Source organism: Sesamum indicum, linkage group LG3, assembly GCF_000512975.1.
Source record: "Sesamum indicum cultivar Zhongzhi No. 13 linkage group LG3, S_indicum_v1.0, whole genome shotgun sequence".
NCBI classification, from domain to species: Eukaryota; Viridiplantae; Streptophyta; class Magnoliopsida; order Lamiales; family Pedaliaceae; genus Sesamum; species Sesamum indicum.
The window spans coordinates 4,685,416-4,703,171 of NC_026147.1; the positions used below are offsets into that span (position 1 = coordinate 4,685,416).

The following is a 17,756-nucleotide window of genomic DNA, read 5'->3' on the forward strand; positions in this document are numbered from 1 at the left end:
AAAAAAGATTCATTCAGCCTATAATAAGTCAATTGAGGTAAATTAGATTTTCATTCAATTTTTTTTATAAAATACTACAAATTTAGTAAATTTAACTAACGAAGAAATTTTTTTATTAATTAAAAATAAATATTAAAAAATATTAAATATAAATTTTAAATTTTAAAAAAATTATATATAATTAAATCAAATTGATTGTATTTAGATACGAGTTGGAGGTACATGATCTCTGTGATGTAGTAAAATACTCTTTTGACAAATCCAAGACAGCCAAATTATTAAAGCAAATCAAGAAAAGTACGGTCGTCGTCGGGTTGCCAAAAAGATAGTCATCAGCTTCCAACGATCTGAAAACCCTAATCAAAATCTTATCTAACCCTGTTCTCTACTCAACCGTCGCGCCCAGTTAATTCACATTGTCAACGTTTTTGGCATAATTCAGAGGGCACTATTCACCATAGCAAAGCGTGCATTCTCTTGATCACATTTATTGCTGTATATATATATATATATATTTCAGAAAAAGTGGCCTTCATTAAGACTGCATTGCCATCCATCCATCAATTTTTACTTGTACTCTGAAACTTCCTGCCAAGAGGAAAAAATGTCTGTTTTGATGCAAAACACTCTCTGTCTATCTCCACCTCGAATTCAGTGTTCATCTGTTGTTCATTGCCATTTTATGCCACCATATAAGGTAGATAATACAAATTTCCAATCCCCTTTTGGTTTCAAGTGTTCGAGTTTTCGGCCATCTGCTTTGCCGAATTCAAGCAGCCATGCATCCCCTGTGTCTTCTTTTAGTCAGGTGAAAAAATGGTTCTTTTTAATTGGGTTAGTGTTTGTTTTGGATTGTTCTGTTTTCTTTTTTTTTTTTTTGGTAAATCCGTTTTCATTTGGTGGGCTATAGTTGATAGAGGCTTTGATAAGCGGGGTGGATTTATCAGAAGCTGAAGCTGAGGCCTCTCTTGATTTCTTGTTGGATGGTGCTGATGAGGCTTTGATTAGTGCGTTTTTGGTGCTATTGAGAGCTAAAGGTGAAACTTACGAAGAAGTAAGTGCTGCTGTTTATGTGCAGATGATCATTCTGATTATAGGACCTATATGCTGATGTTTTCATGTTGATATCCTTTGCTGTGTCTTTGAATGTTATGCATAGTGTTGGTTGTCAAAATTTGCTATTTTCCAGTTTTATCCAACTTCTCGTGAAATCTGAAATTTTGAAAGAGTATTGGTAGCGACATCCGTTACAAAGAATGCATTAGCTCTATGATGATAAAATGTTTAAGAAGCTCGTTTGCCATCTGATATAGAATTGAGTGATTTTCGATGTGTTATACAATGGGGAACCTTGACTTTGATCTGGAAGAAGGAAATGATATGACCTATGTATTTTTATAGAATTCGTAGCAATCCTTGCCGTCTATGAACTGCTGCTTGCAGCTATGTTGGTGCAAAAGTAATCAGTTGCTGTCGAACTTGAATTGACATTAGAAAGTCTGAATCAACTCCTATATGGAAGTAACAAGGATTCATTTACTTGTGCTGGCACGATAGATAAAATTGCCCCTGTGGTAATAAGAAATAAATACTGAGTTCTATCTTTAAATAGGTAGTTGGGCTAGCAAGAGCAATGATAAAACACTGTAGGAAAGTCGAAGGACTGAGCGATGCAGTCGACATTGTTGGAACTGGTGGTGATGGTGCAAATACAGTGAACATTTCCACTGGAGCTTCAATCCTTGCTGCAGCTTGTGGCGCAAAAGTTGCTAAGGTAAGTTCTGGTCCATATTCGCTGGATGTTAATCTTGTTTCATAAGATTTGTTTTATTTGGTTTTCTTTTTTTTGATAATTTGGTTAAACTGATATTTAAATCGACAAATGCATCACAGCAAGGTAACCGGTCTAGTTCATCTGCTTGTGGCAGTGCTGATGTACTTGAAGCATTGGGCGTTGCAATTAGCTTGGAACCAGAGGTACATGCAGTCATAGTGTCTTACATGGTTTAAGAGTGGCTTAAATTACTGTCTCTTTTGATGCACTAATGTCATGGAATAGAATCTCACATTTAAATGACGGCTTAATGATTACTGCTTTTAATATATACTGTCATGGTTGAAATTATAGTTCGACACTCCAACCTGAACTTTTCATGAAACAGTTATTAAAGATAAGGATATTCTAAAATACTTGGTCGTGGGAAGAGATACTTCTTAGTATACTCTGATCTTTGTGATGAGTTTCCAATTCATTCGCCCACACATCTTCAACATGCAAACATGTAACTCATAAAATTTAAATTTAAAATAAAAACAAGTTTGATTTACCATCTATCAATTTAATCTTTCTTGGCGAATAAGGGAGAGGAAGGGGAACAATAAAGAAAACCTCCTTTGATCTGATCATGAGTCCAGAATTTCCACAAGCCTAGTCAGCACAGCCCCATCAGGATGCTATTTGAAAGAAAGCCCATAGGCCTACTAGTTTGAGAATTTGACATCTTCTTGAGAAACTATGTGCCTATGTGTCTGACTAGGCTACTACCTTGTGGTTTTCTTTTTCTTTTGAACTCAAGAATCACTGTTCTCAGGTTTTGAGGTCCGAGCACTGAGTAGCTCAACCAATGGAGGATCCATCAGAAAGTATAACTAGCCTTTGTTTATCCATTTTTTTTGTCCGTACTCCAAATACTACTGTCAGGAAAGTTTCCCGATTTCATATATACAGAATTACATAATCAGCTTCATGTTGCTCTCAGAGTGTATCCTTTCTTTCAGCACAGCATTCTCAGAGAGTAATGTAGAATATTACCCCCACGCCCATCTCACTTGCTGAAGTTTGATTCTATAGAACACATTACAGCAGCTGCATAAATGAACGTTGGAAAAGGTTATGTAACATGATGCATAAAGTTAATGAGTGTGCACTACAAGCTGCATTGGCTGCAAGTGATGAACAGGAACTCCAATGCTACCTTGCAGACTTTTCTACCCTTCCATTTATCCGCTGTTGTCTATTTTCATTGTATTCAGGGGGTTGCAAGATGTGTAAATGAAGCGGGAATTGGCTTTATGATGGCTCCAATTTATCATCCAGCAATGCAAATTGTCAGACCTATCAGGAAAAAGCTTAAAGTAAAAACTGTGTTCAATATCTTAGGCCCCATGTTGAATCCAGCAAGAGTTCCTTTTGCTGTTGTCGGGGTGTACAAAGAAGAGCTGGTGAGTACATTGGCGAAGTTGTGATTTCTTTGAATTTTATCTATGCAAGTTGAAGTCGGGATATGTTAGCATGAGAAAGCTTTACTCCCAGGATGCTAAATAGAAATTCCTCTTCTAATAAAGCTTGTAATGACCGAGAGCCCATGTACCATGTGTGTTAAACAAAATTTTCTGTTCCTTACCAGGTCCATAAGATGGCAAATGCACTTCAAAGATTTGGCATGAAGAGAGCATTGATTGTTCACTCCGAGGGACTGGATGAGATGAGCCCCCTTGGTAAGATGCATCGTTCGTCTTGTAACATCTGTTTTCAGTTTAATAAAATTCTACTCAAATCTCCTGAAAACTTACACAGGGCCTGGACTAGTCCTCGATGTGACTCCAGATAAGATAGAAAAGTTCTCATTTGATCCATGTAAGAATCTTCTTGCTACCTTCACTCAAATCATTCTCGTTTTCGTTCACTGCACACATTTAATTCTTTCGTCATCTTTCTATAAAGTTCAGCAGATTCTAGTCTAATAGTTGCTACTTCAACTTCAATTATATGATTTATTAGTGGACTTCGGGATCCCTCGCTGCACTCTGGACGACCTGCGAGGTGGAAACCCAGACTACAACGCGGATATACTTAGACGTGTACTAGCAGGAGAGAAGGGGTCTATTGCCGATGCCTTGGTAATTTTGTTACTCCATCCTTTCTGAGCCACTAGTTGCCTTTTTGTTCTTGTTGTATTCAAGAATCCAGTGAGATCTACAGAACTGAAGAAACTTACCAAGAATGAAGCTATTTATACAGAACACAAATCAACTTATGCTTCAATGGCTTTCACAGGTACTAAACGCAGCGGCTGCACTCTTGGTCAGCGGAAGCGTAAACAGTCTGGCCGAAGGAGTGGACCTTGCCCGTGAAACACATGTATCCGGCAAAGCTCTCAAGACTCTTGATTTATGGATTGATACATCTAACGTAAGAACATGAGATGTAGTAAGTGTTGGTTTTATGTTCTGGGCTGAAGCTAATAGCTTTTGTTTCCTCTTTCAGAAGGTGAAAGAAGCATTTAATGGTACACCCATCCTAACATAAATGCGAACCAACAGAGACATCAAATATTCAATTTTCACCCAACCACATTACTACTGTATGTTCAATGAGAGGTTCCTCCAGAGAAGAATAAAGGAAGTTTTGTAGGTCCGACCTCTTAAATGCTGTAATCTTTAAGTTTCTTCTTTTTCACTCTCTCTTTACACCTCCCTCCTCCCTCTCTCGCTCTCTCTTTGGGAGAAAAAGAAACACACGCTCTCAGAGTTCATTACTATGAGAACTGATATGTAAGAGAGAATCTTGTACACATATTAGCAACATGGCCACAATTCTTGTACTATATCCTCAAAGTCTGATCTTGATTCTGACTTTTGCGCCTCACGAAACTCTTTTCAAGATATAAACATTAGATCGTAGCTTGTCTTTCTCGTTGAGATTTAATAAAATTATATGTAAATTTTCTAAAATTTGAAAAACTACTTCTAATACAATTGACTCTAACAAATAAATTTTTCATTAGTTAAAATTCATAAAATTTACTAATATTAGCAAAAACGTTAAATAAAAATCTATATATACTCCCATATTGATTTATTCTTGATCAATGAATCTTTTTCTATGGTCAAAATTAATGAAATTTAATAATATTAGCAAAAAAAAATTGAATTAATATATTTACTCCTAAATTAATTTACTTTTTATCAAATAAATCTTTTCTGATCAAATTATTTTTATACTAATATCTAACAAATTCAGTACATCTTGACTGACAAAAAAGTGTATCCGTTATATGTAACTTTCGAAATCACAAAAGATCAGACACACAATTACACAATGTAATTACCCCTAAGCATTATACATCAGAAGGAAAACATGATGCAAAGGATAAGTAAAAATATGAAAAGAGAAACCATCACTGCACTTAAATCACCATACAGGCAAAAGGTTCGCCAATTTGATGCATAACACTATTATTTCTTCAAGAATACAAAAGTAGCATTCTATATAGTGTTTAAACTTTCCATTTTATTTGATATACATACGCTTTATTTCCAGCCCCTAATGGAAATTTACAATTGAGTAGACTGTTTAGGAATAGCACCAGCTTCAGCCAGCAGGGAAACAAGCTCGCCCTGCTGATGCTTTGCTACCACCGCTGCATACACAGAGAGAATGCAACTTTACATCTCTAAATGAACAGTTCTTGTACAGCAAAGAAGCAATTTTTACTTGTTCAGCTAACTAAATTACTGGATAGTTGCCAGAACTTACCATCAGAGCCACCTATATGTTTCCCGTTGATGAACACATTGGGGACAGTTCTCTGCCCCGTCCACTCTGCGAGAGCAGTCTGAACTTCATCACCATCACCTTAGAAAGATCGGCAGAAGGGAATGGTGTCAATAATAGCACAAGAAAGTAAAGGGCTAGAGGCAAACGCATCGATCTTGAAACTCACTTTCCTCATCTAGTTCAATGACTTTGTATGTTACTTTTAGCTGGGAAAACAGCTGCTTGACTCTATTGCAGTATCCACAGTACGTTTTGCTGTGGAAACAAGTACGTTGTATAAGAGAGGATGACAATTCAAAGTTTTCAGTAACAGAGAACAGATTACCAATAAATCGAGGTGACATTTTAGTCACATTATTCAATATGTTTTTGTATGATCAGTTGTCATTGCTGAGACCTGCTAGACATCGATTTTCACCTTCTACAGTCATAGAAAGTAGCAAAATTAACAGAACTGCTGCAGCCAGAGCAAAGATATAACTGCTGGCTGCATCATAATCTTGTATTAAAACTATTCTAATTCTCACAGACTGAGAAACGCAGATTAAACCAAAAGCTGAAAGTCGAAAATCAATGAATATGAAAATACTACTGCTTCACAACAATTGCATAAACATTTAGTTCCATTGATTCTTTGTTTTCTTAAATGCCAAGGTACTATACTTTGTCCAAAAACTGAAATTGCTATGGCTTTTATCCTTCTTAGCTGTAATAAGTCCAAGAATTTCGACGTAAATGCATGAAACATCATAAAACATAAGACCTATGAAAATCATCAACATTACAAGCAACCCTCTTATGATTCTTTGTATAATCCTTGAAGAAATAAGACTTGGAAGGAAGCCACAGAAGCACAAACTTGAAAGCTGAATTCACCAAGAACCACACATTTGGTTGACAAAGATTACAACTTGATTCATTTCCTCCATGCCCTTAACGGATTTGATCATAAAACAATGGAAACTGATCTTCTTTCAAAGGCATAAATCATGTTTCTTGGCATTTCATCTACTTCAAATTCTTCAACAAGTCCAAATTTCATTAAGAAATTCTCCAGCTAACAAACAAAGGTAAAATCACAGTATATGCTACCAAGCAATTGAAGCCTAAAACTAGAACAATAAAGACTTCAGTTCCATTTAATCATGACTCCAATTGTATTCTACACCAAAATGCCACAAAAATCATGTTTCCTTAATTCTCAAACATTACCCTTATGCCAAAAAACATCAAGAACATGAAATTCTTGAAAAAGACCAACTTTGTTTTAAAGAATCAGACAAAAGAAACACAAGGGATCACCTGAAAACCACAACAGGGTTGGAAGAAACAATCTGCTTGGCCTTGGAAAGAGCCATTTCTATATCTTCCCTTTTATGGGCTGAACTGAAGAGTGATCCCATTTCCCCCTTTCCCTCAATTCTTGATTTATATCAACAATCCCTGAGAGTGAGAGAAGAAAACAGGTGTCAGAAGTTTGAATCTGCTTAGTGTCCCTCAAGAAAGGCACAGATGGCAGCTTCTGAATTTGAAAATGGGATGCTAATATATATCAGGAAAGGGAATAACATTTTCAACGATGGAATTTGTTTTCCACTGCTTTTGGAGTGTGGTGGATCGTTTTCACTTTGCACATATGCTGAATTTTAGATTGTACCATCACCAATCTTGGTGAAGAATCTCTCCAAGGGCATATCAGTAATTCCCCACCTTGTATATCCAAAAATTCTTGATACTTTTTTTTAAAATTCTTGTAATATATACTTAACAAGTAAACTGTTTGTTGATAAAAATTTAATTACTCATAAATACTTTTGGTTCTTAAATTTATTTATTTAACAAATAATTTTTTTTATTTATTAAAATTATCGAATATATTAATATTAACAAAAAAAATTGAATAAAAATTTATATTTATTCTGAATTGTACCACCGTCATGGATGTGAATGCCGAAAAAGAATATTTCCAAGAGTATACCAGTAATTTTATGAGGTAATCCTCCATCTTGTATGTCAAAAACCAGTTTGATATATACTTAAAAAGTGAACTGTTAGTTGATGAAAATTTAGTTCAAGTGGTGAAGTTGATTTATAAATTTAATTAGTGATGTTTATTTTAATAATAATTGTTAATAAATACAAATTATTTTACAGTAGTAATGATATAATAATTAAAAATTATAATATAATAATATTTATGAAACATTTAGTAGAAAAAGTTTAAATAATTCAATCTTTTAGTTTCTTACTACAAAAATCTCACCACTTTTATATTACAAATTTTTATTGATAATCGTAACAATTTTTAGAAGTCAGTAATCACAATCTGAATTTTCACTTCGAGCAAGGAAAAAAATTATATTGTAATATTCATCTCCATCATAATTTTCATATAATTTTTTGGAAAAAAGAAACAACATTAATTTCAAAAATAAAAAATAAAAATCAAACCCATCTCCATCGTCATCATAATTTTAATATAACATCTACATTTATGTAAACTGCCTCTTAATCCATTTTAATTGTCCTTGATATATGTTCGCAAAATAAAATAATTTCATATATTCATAACTGTAAATCTTGTATGGATATTACTGTCATCCTATATTCTTCTATTATATCATTTAATCAAACAATTCGATTTTAAATATCGTTCCATATGATCAAGCTAACAAAATCAGTCTTACATGGGATGCAATTTGAGAAAATATTGTTACACGGTTGTGGAGATATCATATCCGAAATGTATGATTTTTTTTAAACTGGTGTATCGTTCAATCAGACCATTAGATATGATGAAATAGACACAATCGTATATTTATTGAAATTTCGTTCAATCCGACTAACAAATATTGAGATATCATACCTGGAATATAAGATTGATAAGTCAGTCGAATTTTATAATAGGTTTTAATGTGAATTCTATAACGAGTTTCGTAACACTACCCCCAAAAACCATTATAACATCGCTTGAAAACTTATCTTTTCTTCTGCACTTGAGTGACTAGGTAGTTTTGTGACTATAGATTTTGAAATTTAAATTTTCCATCAATGTTGATTTTGGACTTTAAATACACGTCGAAATGGTTTTCATGATGGATATGATAAAATAATCCACGACAAAATTGAACTTCCCCCAAATATTTAATTTTTTATCAAATACATTTCAATTTGATGCGGACTTTCTAATTCAGACAAATTAGGTAATTAATTATGGTTTATATACTTTTTATTTATATCAAATTAACTTAAATATACTTTTTTTATAAATAGACAAGAATGTAGGACAAAGCGAATGATAAATTCTAAAAAAAGTTTGGGCATTTGATTGAGCTACTCCTCTTACATAAATTGTAAAAGTGAAGTAGTATTATTGAGTAACACTGACTAGTTTTTAACCAACATAAAGTTGGAGGGTCTCATTTCCGAAGCTTTGTTGTTCCTCCAATATTTGCTTTGCCGAATTGACGCAAGAATCGCTGCAATCATAGAGATCAATTGAGAGGAGAGTGGGTATATCTCCAATACCCGAAGGGATCTCCTCCAAACACTGCATACTGGAAAGATGAAGTCTCTCAAGATTGGGGAAGTGTATACTTTCTGCTCTCCACCTCACCAGGATATTATTCCATATGATTAGGACTTTCAATCGAGGAAATTGCCCTTCAACTGGACTCCACTCAGATCCCTTGCATGCACTATGGTACAATTTAAGCTTTTCAAGATTGGGCAAAACAGAACCAAAAACCGTCATCTCCTCCCAAGGAATACAACAATTTGACAAAGTCAATTTCTTGAGTGAAGTGGGGAAGGTGATGTTTAGCGACACATTTATTTCTGCAAAAAAAAGTGATTCAAGTTTCTGTAGGCGAGCAAGATTTTCTAGACCACCACTGTCTTTTTCAAGAGTAAAAATTCCCAGTTTCTTAAGATTTGGAACTTTATCAAGGACATCAATTGTGCACCTGAAATTTTCAAAATTACCAAGTGTTTGTAGGTTTTCCATGACCATTGAATCTTGGGTAACTACTGGGTGAGGTAAAACAACATTTCCGCCTACAATTAGATGCCTAAGTTGTGGCATATCCCAGATTTCAGATGGGAGATAAAGCAAAGAAAAAATTTGTAGATTCCACATCAAAGATAAAGTTTGTAGGTTCCACAGTAAAGATATTGTAGATGGAGATTTAAAGCTCAACTTAATATCAACGCCCATATTAAGGTAGCGTAATTTTGTGGGATGCTGAAGGTCTATATCAACGTCCGGATAGTTAACTGCTTTAACCCTCAATAATCTCAATCTAATAAGATTCGGATACATAATCCTACAGCCGTCGCACACTGAAAGGCTTGCAAGTGATGTCGATTGTGAGGCAACCTGAACTTCAGGGAGATCCATCCTTTGGACTTTGGGCCAAGAACCACATATGAAACAAAGATCATTGCTCTTGCGGCAAACATAAATACATTGTACTTTTGGGACACAAATCAAACATTCTTTTCGAGACTGTCTCAAGCATAGGTCCCTTAGAAGATCATGAATGCCGCATGTTTTAGCTTTCTTCCCTCCATACTTCCATTTACGAACCAAAATCAGATTCCTATTAATAAGGTTTCTCAAATATTCCTCTGCAACCTCTTCCAAGGTTTTAGCTCTCAATGGTTTCAAAAATCCTTCGACAACCCACGATTTTACTAGCTTGGAGGCTTTAATCTCGGCATCTTCAGGAAACATCCGCATATAGAGAAAACATGGTTTAAGATAAATAGGTAAGTTATCGTAACTCAAAAACAATATTTTTAAACAACGGTCATTGTATTCTAAGTTAGAAAATGAGTTTATACTTTTGGCTACTGACTCCCAGTGCTCTGGTGTCCTGTTGGAATTTGCAAGCAATCCACCAATCACAACAATTGCTAAAGGAAGTCCATGGCACTTCTTTGCAATAGTCTTACCAACTTTTTCCAATTCCGGATATGGACAATTGTCTTCTCCAAAGGCTTTTTGACAAAGCAAATTCCAACTTTTATCCTCATCTAGAAAATCCATCACATAAGGGCTATGAGAACCTAAAGAAATTGCGACATTTGAAATCCTAGTGGTCACCAGTATTCGACTTCCATTCCTATTATTTGGAAAAAACAACCTTAAATCATCCCAAGCACTGATACTCCACATATCATCCATGACAATCAAATATCTTCTACCAAATAAACTTTTATGCAATCTTTGTCCTAATTCAGCCAATGTTTCTCTACTTTTTTGGTCTTTTCCATCATTAAGAAGGTGCACAAGAATTTCCCGAGCTCTGTATTCTTGAGATATCGTAAACCAAATACGTTTATCAAAGTGGTGCACAACATATGGATGGTCAAAAGTATTTTTAGCTAGAGTAGTCTTACCAATACCTCCCATCCCAATTATTGGGATGATTTGGAGATCACGTTCATATCCAGTGAGCTCGTTCATGACTCGAACCAAGTGCTCATCAAATCCGACAATGGTACTACTCTTGCCACTGGAAGTAAATGCTGTGGATGAACTATCAGGCACAGAAACTACCGGTTGTTGTTTTGAGACATCGGTGCTCTCCTTTCGGATCATCCCCAACTCGTTCATGATGGAGTCAATCTTTTGGATTACTTTGTGTATATCTTGATAGGAAGATGAGAGTGCTGCCATATCCTGACTTTTATCTCGAGATCCCTCACCAAGTTGATATACGACATGTAAGTCAATGACATCTTCTGCTTCATCAGCAAGAATAGCGATCTGTCTTGCCAGATCTTCCGTTTCTTGGCTTATTCTCCCAGAATCAACTTCAAGAAATTCCAGCAAGAACTGAACTTTTTGGTGCAGGGTTTGAACTTGGTTGGAGTCAAGATGAAGGCGAGTCCGGCGAGCGGGATGCTGGATATTCTCCAAGACATGGGAAAGAGAAAGAAGAGAGGCATAAGCTGCTACTGCCATTCTGATCTTTGTTGCAATTGCTCTACGAGTTGAGCAACAGGAGCAAAGAGATTACAAAGAGAATGTGAATGATTATGGTTTGTGTAAGCCAGCTAGCAACTTGTGCACTGATTAGGTGAGTGTGAAAAGACGAAAAAGATAATAATTACTTTTTACATGATCATAGCTATTGCACAATCAGCTGATCATGCTTTTTACTTTATAGCCATGCTAATTACTCATAATATAAAAATATTTCTTTCGAAGTGATCATCCATAATTATCGATAATTATATATTTCTATATATATATCACCTAATTATTATTGTGACGCCCCAAAATTTATAATACATAATTGTAGGATTAATTAATAAATTCTTATAAAATTTAGTGATTTGTAAATAAATTATAGGTCATAATTGCAATATAATAAAATTTGAATAAATTATCTTGAAGTTTGTTATAATATTTGGTGGCAACTTATATTAATTAAGAAAATTCAAAAAGGACGTAATGAATATGAAAAACATATAATTAAATAAATAAAATAATAATATTTTTGTATATATATATATATTAAATAAATAATATATACATGAAAGAGAGAGAGTTGAGAGTGGGAGGTGGGCCATCAACCCCCCACCGGCTCAATTCTCTTCAGTCTTTTTCTTTCTTCTCTTTACACACACACATACACAACTCACATCGCACAACACACAACACACACAATATACACACAATTGAAAAATTGCAATTCTCTCTGGCGAAAAAAAAGAAGACACAGAGGTATGGAAATTGCATTTTTAATTTATATTAATTTGTATAATTATAATATTTAATTAGTTTGATTATTAAATATTATATATATTTAGCGACGTATTATTTAATCGAAATATTTTATGAGTTTGACTATTTAAAATAGTGTCGAATTGCATATCAAATCGGATATAAAAATGATTTTATTGGTTCATTAAATTATTAAATTTGTCAGATTTACATATTATTATTGTTAATTTGTACAGTTCCATCGGAATTATCAACAAAATACGCAATTCTACGCATTGATGTTTAATTAAATTATATAGTAGCGAGGAATTGATAGAAAATTCATAGAAATGTTATTAAAGAAGAAAAATGAGATTTTTAATAATAATCTAATTTAAAAATATTATTAAAAATGATAGTTACAAATATATAGGGTTTTGAGTTAAATAAATCCCTAAGCATCAAATGATAAATTATAGGTATTTTTGTGGTTTGAGCAAAGAGATTACAGAGAATGTGAATGATTATGCTTTGTGCAATCCAGCTAGCAACTTGGCCCGGATTGGGTGAGTGGGAAACGACGAAAAAGTCAGAAGATTCCATCGAAATGGATCCAATTAATAATTTTCTTATCAAATTAATAATTACTTTTTACATGATTTTGTGTATTTATTGTACTAATTCGTTATTATTTGTACTACTTAACTTAAAAATGATATTTTACTTTATTGTAATTAAAACGTGCATTTATCCAATCAAGAAAAACTTAACATAATTTAAGATGAAAAAAATGTAAAACGGACAAAATATTTACCATATTTACCCACGACCTAAATACTTGTCATGATTTTTAACTATGATTAATGTTTTAGCCTCGCTTACTGAAACCACTGGTAATCGTCATTGTATAATTGTACATAATGATTATTTACTACGATTTTTCCTTTTTGGCTGTGGTGATTAGCCATGACAAAAATTTAAGTTTCTTTTAGCGACGTCCACGGAACATTTTATAATAATTAATGATATTGTATGAACTATATTTGGTTTTTCTTAAATTATGGTGAAAAGATGTTAATGTTGTGCACGTAATGACAAGTAATAGCATTGCCTTCATAACAAGTCAAATTTATTTTATTTTTGGAGTAGGAAGAAATGTGGTGGAGTTTAGCATAAATACTTTTTGTTAGAGGGGTCAAATAACTATATATGTTTAAGGAGATAAATTATGGTTGTTCACCTCTTTCTTTTTTCCATCTATTTCAATGATTTCTTTCTTTCAATTATATTGGATAAATAAATTTACTATGTCATCAATTTATGACTTATCCATAATCATGCAAACAAAGAAAATATTGATCATATAAGCTCAAATACTCTGATTTAATTCTTCAAAAATATAAAAGAAAGTGTAGTTAAATTAGTTGGGGTCACATCATCACTACAGCTGGATTTGCCTTCTTTGAGTTGTTATACAGATGTAGAAGATAATATTGTCGAATAATTCGATAAATACAAAATAGTCTAGCCATGATAGACTATTAGGTGTAAAAGTGTATCAATATTCACATAAAGGTAAAAAAATAATGTACACTATTGATGGGTATATATACACCAAGCAAGAGAGATAAACTAACAAACCCCTAACAAACTGCATATGTGGATAACAATCTAACAAACTACTGACAAACAAAAACTGTAAATGTAACAAGAAGAAAAACAACAAAATAAATAAGTCGCTGGCTGGAGGTTGCTGGTGAGATGGTTGGTTGGAGGTCGCTCGTGAAATGGTTGGTTGGAGGTTGTTGGTGAGATTGCTGGCCAGGGGCAACTCGTTGTGTGCAACCTGAGGTCGCTACAGCCCCCCTTCAAGATGGACCCGAGGAAGCAAGGCCCAGCTTGAAAGGAACCATCCAAAATCAACAGCAGGGATGGATTTTGTGAAAAGGTCAGCAATCATAATCAGATAGTCAGGAAGGCCAAGAATGAGGTCGCTGAGATCTACGAAGTGGAGCAAAGGTAGGAGAGCTTGGCACTAGATCAAGGGAAGGTGGAGTAGTCGCGGTCAATGCAGGAGGGGTCGCTGGGTCGCTCAAAGGAGTAGCAGGATCGAAGTCATGAGTAGGAAGTAGTAGGGCGATGGGATCGGATGGCGAGGTAAGGTCATAATAAAGGAATATGTGCTCGTGAAATACCACGTCCCTAGAGGTAAAAAGGTCATGAGAGTTAAGATCATAAACTTTTTAGGTTTTTTTTTGTCTGGCAATAACCAAGAAAGATGCATTTCGTGGCACGTTTGTCGAACTTTCTCTTGTGAGGCAGAGTGTTGGTTGCGAATCATAGACAACCAAAGGTGCGAAGTTGTGTGAGGTCAGGTCGTTTGTGATAGAGGATTTCATATGGATATTTCCAGTCAAGGGTAGAAGTGGGTAGCCTATTGATGAGATATATGGCTGTGAGAATGGTTTCCCCGCAGAACTGAGTGGATAAATGTGATTGAAAGAGAAGAGCTCCAGCGATCTCTAAGATATATTTATGTTAACTTTTTGCAACCCCCATTTTGTTGAGGGGTATAAAGACATGAAATCTGGTGTATTATTCCAAGGGAGTTAAACAGCGAACTACATTGCTCGTTAATAAAATTCTGATTCATTATCTGAACGAATATATTTCATAGAGGCATGAAAATGAATTTTGATCATATTTAGGAAGTTGTTCAATGTTTGAGGGACTTGGGACTTATATTTAAGTAAAAGGGTCCAGGTCGCATGAGTATAGTCGTCTACGACGGTAAGGAAGTAGTGGCACCCTATCAGCGACCCTAGGGAGCAAGGTCCCCACAAATCTGTGTGTAAGAGCTCAAACACATTAGTGGAGGAAGTGGTACGAGGAATAAAGGGCAGACGATGCTTCTTAGCTATGGGACATACGTCACAATGATTATTGATTGAATAAACATTGAATTTAATAAATGGGATGTGTTTGAGTGCATTGAAGGATGGTCAAGCCTTCTGTGCCATAACGATGTGTTACCAATCCGAGAGGAGTGACAAGAATTAATCACAAGAGAACTAAAAGACGAAGCGTCTATAAAGTAAAGACTCCCGACCCGATTTCCCACAGCAATGGTCCTCCTAGTCCTTGGATCCTGAAATAGACAACAAGAAGCGTGAAAAATGACCTCAACAGGTAGTGAAGAGCAGATCTTAGAAACTGAAAGTAGGTTGAATTTAAAGGAAGGCACCAGCAGCACATTAGTGAAGGTGAAGTTCTTGTCTAAGGTGATGATTTCGGAATGGGTAACTGGCTTGGTGGAACCATCCAGAAGGTGTATTTGATTTGTCGCCCCCTATCTAGAATCTAGGAATTTAAACAGTTAGCTTCAGAACTCATAAGGGCAGTATCTATACCTACGAATTCATGTATGCGACCTCGCCCAACTGGCCCCCCAGACTGAATGCGAGTTCACATGAGGTGAAGCAGCTCCTGCAACAATTCCTCCTTAGCATCAGGTAGGGACTGTGTCTACTTTCGGAATGCTACTTCCACGGCGAACCCACGCGCAACACTTGTATCTCGCTTACGTTTATCCAGTAGCTACTTATACGATTTGGGCGTCCCATGAAGTTTAAAGCAGGTCTCCCTGCTATGACCTGTTCTGTTACAGTGCGAGCAGTGCTGGGTGCGTGTGTCTGGAATATACCACCTCTTGTCAGGTCGCAAGCCTCCTTTAACTTTCAAGGCCGTGTTCTCATCACTATCTGCAAGCTTCATCTGAACACGTTTTTGTTTCTCCATGCTTTGGATCATCAAGTATGCTTTGTTTATGGAGGGCACAGGATCCATGACAAGCAACTGATGTCTCACCCCATCAAACACCTCATTGAGCCTCATAAGGAACTGCATGAGTTAAGTAAATGGTTCTGCTTCAGCCACTGCGCCCCAAGCACCACAGGTGCACTCGTTGCAAGGGCACTGCGGCATCGACTTCAATTCCGCCATTTCATCCCACAGGCGTTTCATATTGGTGAAATATATAGATAGGGATGAGGTACCTTATGTCATAGAGCAAATCTATCGTTGCAGTTGATACAACTGTGGACCATTACATTCGTCATATCGCTGCTCGAGATCTATCCATAAGCTCCTAGAGGATTCTGTGTACATAAAAGCCTCCAAAACATCCTTAGATATGGAGTTGAGGATCCATGTAGTCACCATGCTGTCCACTCTAATCTACTGTTCAAAATGTGGCTCATCTGTACTTGGTTTGACAGGAGTGCCTTTGATAAAGCCCAGCTTCGTCTTGGCACGCATAGCCCACTTGATCCCGAAGCTCCAATTGAAGTAGTTATTGCCAGTCAGGGGTGCACTTACCAAAATCATCCCAGGATGGTCAGAACCATGAAGCTGCAATCGCTCGGGTAATAGGTTCCCCTGCATCTCTGCCATCATGGACAGGTCCGCTATTAAGGTATAACGTGAGAGAAACTCTCAAATGCAGAAAACCTGTATGCAGAGACCTTCAAAAGAAGGCTCTAATACCACCCCTAACAAACTACCTATTTGGATAACAATCTAACAAACTACTGATAAACAAAAATTGTAAATGTAACAAGAAGAAAAACGACAAAATAAATAGATCGTTGGTGAGATGGCTGGATGGAGGTCGCTGGTCAGGGGCAGGTCGCTATGTGCAACCTAAGGTCTGTACAAATATAAGGTACCTCCATGATGGACCACAGTATTGAGAGAATTATTATATTATTTTATAAATAAAGAATAATGATAAAGTGACATGTATCTTTGAGTACAGAAACTTAAAAAGGAAAAAAAATATAATAAAACTCGTGCAGATCCCATCCGTGACACGTCGAAACAAAATCATAAAAGATAGGAAATGAATAATAGGAAAATCAAATATTGAATTAACTAAAGGGGGAAGAAAATAATTAATTATACAAAAAATTGTCAATAAAAGTTTTAATAATGAAGAAAGATCAATGAGGTCATGTGGCAAATAAATTCAAGAAAAAATACATAAAATCCTCGTGTGTTTTAAAAAGTTTGCAAAACAAACCACCTTATTATGAGAATAGGCTAAAAGCTCCCATGTATTTTGTAAAACTCAACTCAATTGCCTCATCTCCATTAAATCCAACTAACGGTGTTAAATTTTTAGAAAATGACCATTATACCCTTACTTAATATATATTATTTCTTATTTTAATGACTATTTGATCTTTTTTTATATAATTAGATTTAATCAATTAATCTCAATTATTAGATTTTCAAAAAATAAAAGGTTTAGTTCAAAAACTTATCTAACTTATATTATATATAAATAATTTAAAATTTTAAAAATATATTATTATTAGTATATATTAAAAAAAAACTAACTACCCACCCCACCCCCTTACCCACGCTGCCCCCCCGACCCCCCCCCCCAGCTTCCCCATCATTTCGGCGCCGGCCGCCCTT

At 35.3% G+C, this 17,756-nt stretch overlaps 3 protein-coding genes across 3 annotated transcripts; 1 reads left to right on the forward strand and 2 right to left on the reverse strand.

The window, feature by feature from the left end:
• Nucleotides 273–4,635, forward strand: LOC105157236 (anthranilate phosphoribosyltransferase, chloroplastic-like). Its single transcript, XM_011073587.2, has 10 exons — nt 273–808; nt 911–1,054; nt 1,613–1,774; nt 1,894–1,977; nt 3,034–3,222; nt 3,408–3,498; nt 3,578–3,637; nt 3,782–3,900; nt 4,058–4,192; nt 4,268–4,635. Exons 1-10 carry the CDS (start codon nt 605–607, stop codon nt 4,307–4,309), a joined length of 1,230 nt encoding a protein of 409 aa, XP_011071889.1. The 5' UTR covers nt 273–604; the 3' UTR covers nt 4,310–4,635.
• Nucleotides 5,163–7,221, reverse strand: LOC105157235 (glutaredoxin). The gene is made up of 5 exons (XM_011073586.2): nt 7,130–7,221; nt 6,863–7,003; nt 5,727–5,815; nt 5,540–5,638; nt 5,163–5,423 (listed from the first exon to the last, which is right to left on the reverse strand). Exons 2-5 carry the CDS (start codon nt 6,961–6,963, stop codon nt 5,338–5,340), a joined length of 375 nt encoding a protein of 124 aa, XP_011071888.1. The 5' UTR covers nt 6,964–7,003; nt 7,130–7,221; the 3' UTR covers nt 5,163–5,337.
• Nucleotides 8,856–11,662, reverse strand: LOC105157233. Its single transcript, XM_011073584.2, has 2 exons — nt 10,964–11,662; nt 8,856–9,397 (listed from the first exon to the last, which is right to left on the reverse strand). The coding sequence occupies exons 1-2, from the start codon at nt 11,529–11,531 to the stop codon at nt 8,955–8,957; spliced, it is 1,011 nt and encodes a 336-aa protein (XP_011071886.1). The 5' UTR covers nt 11,532–11,662; the 3' UTR covers nt 8,856–8,954.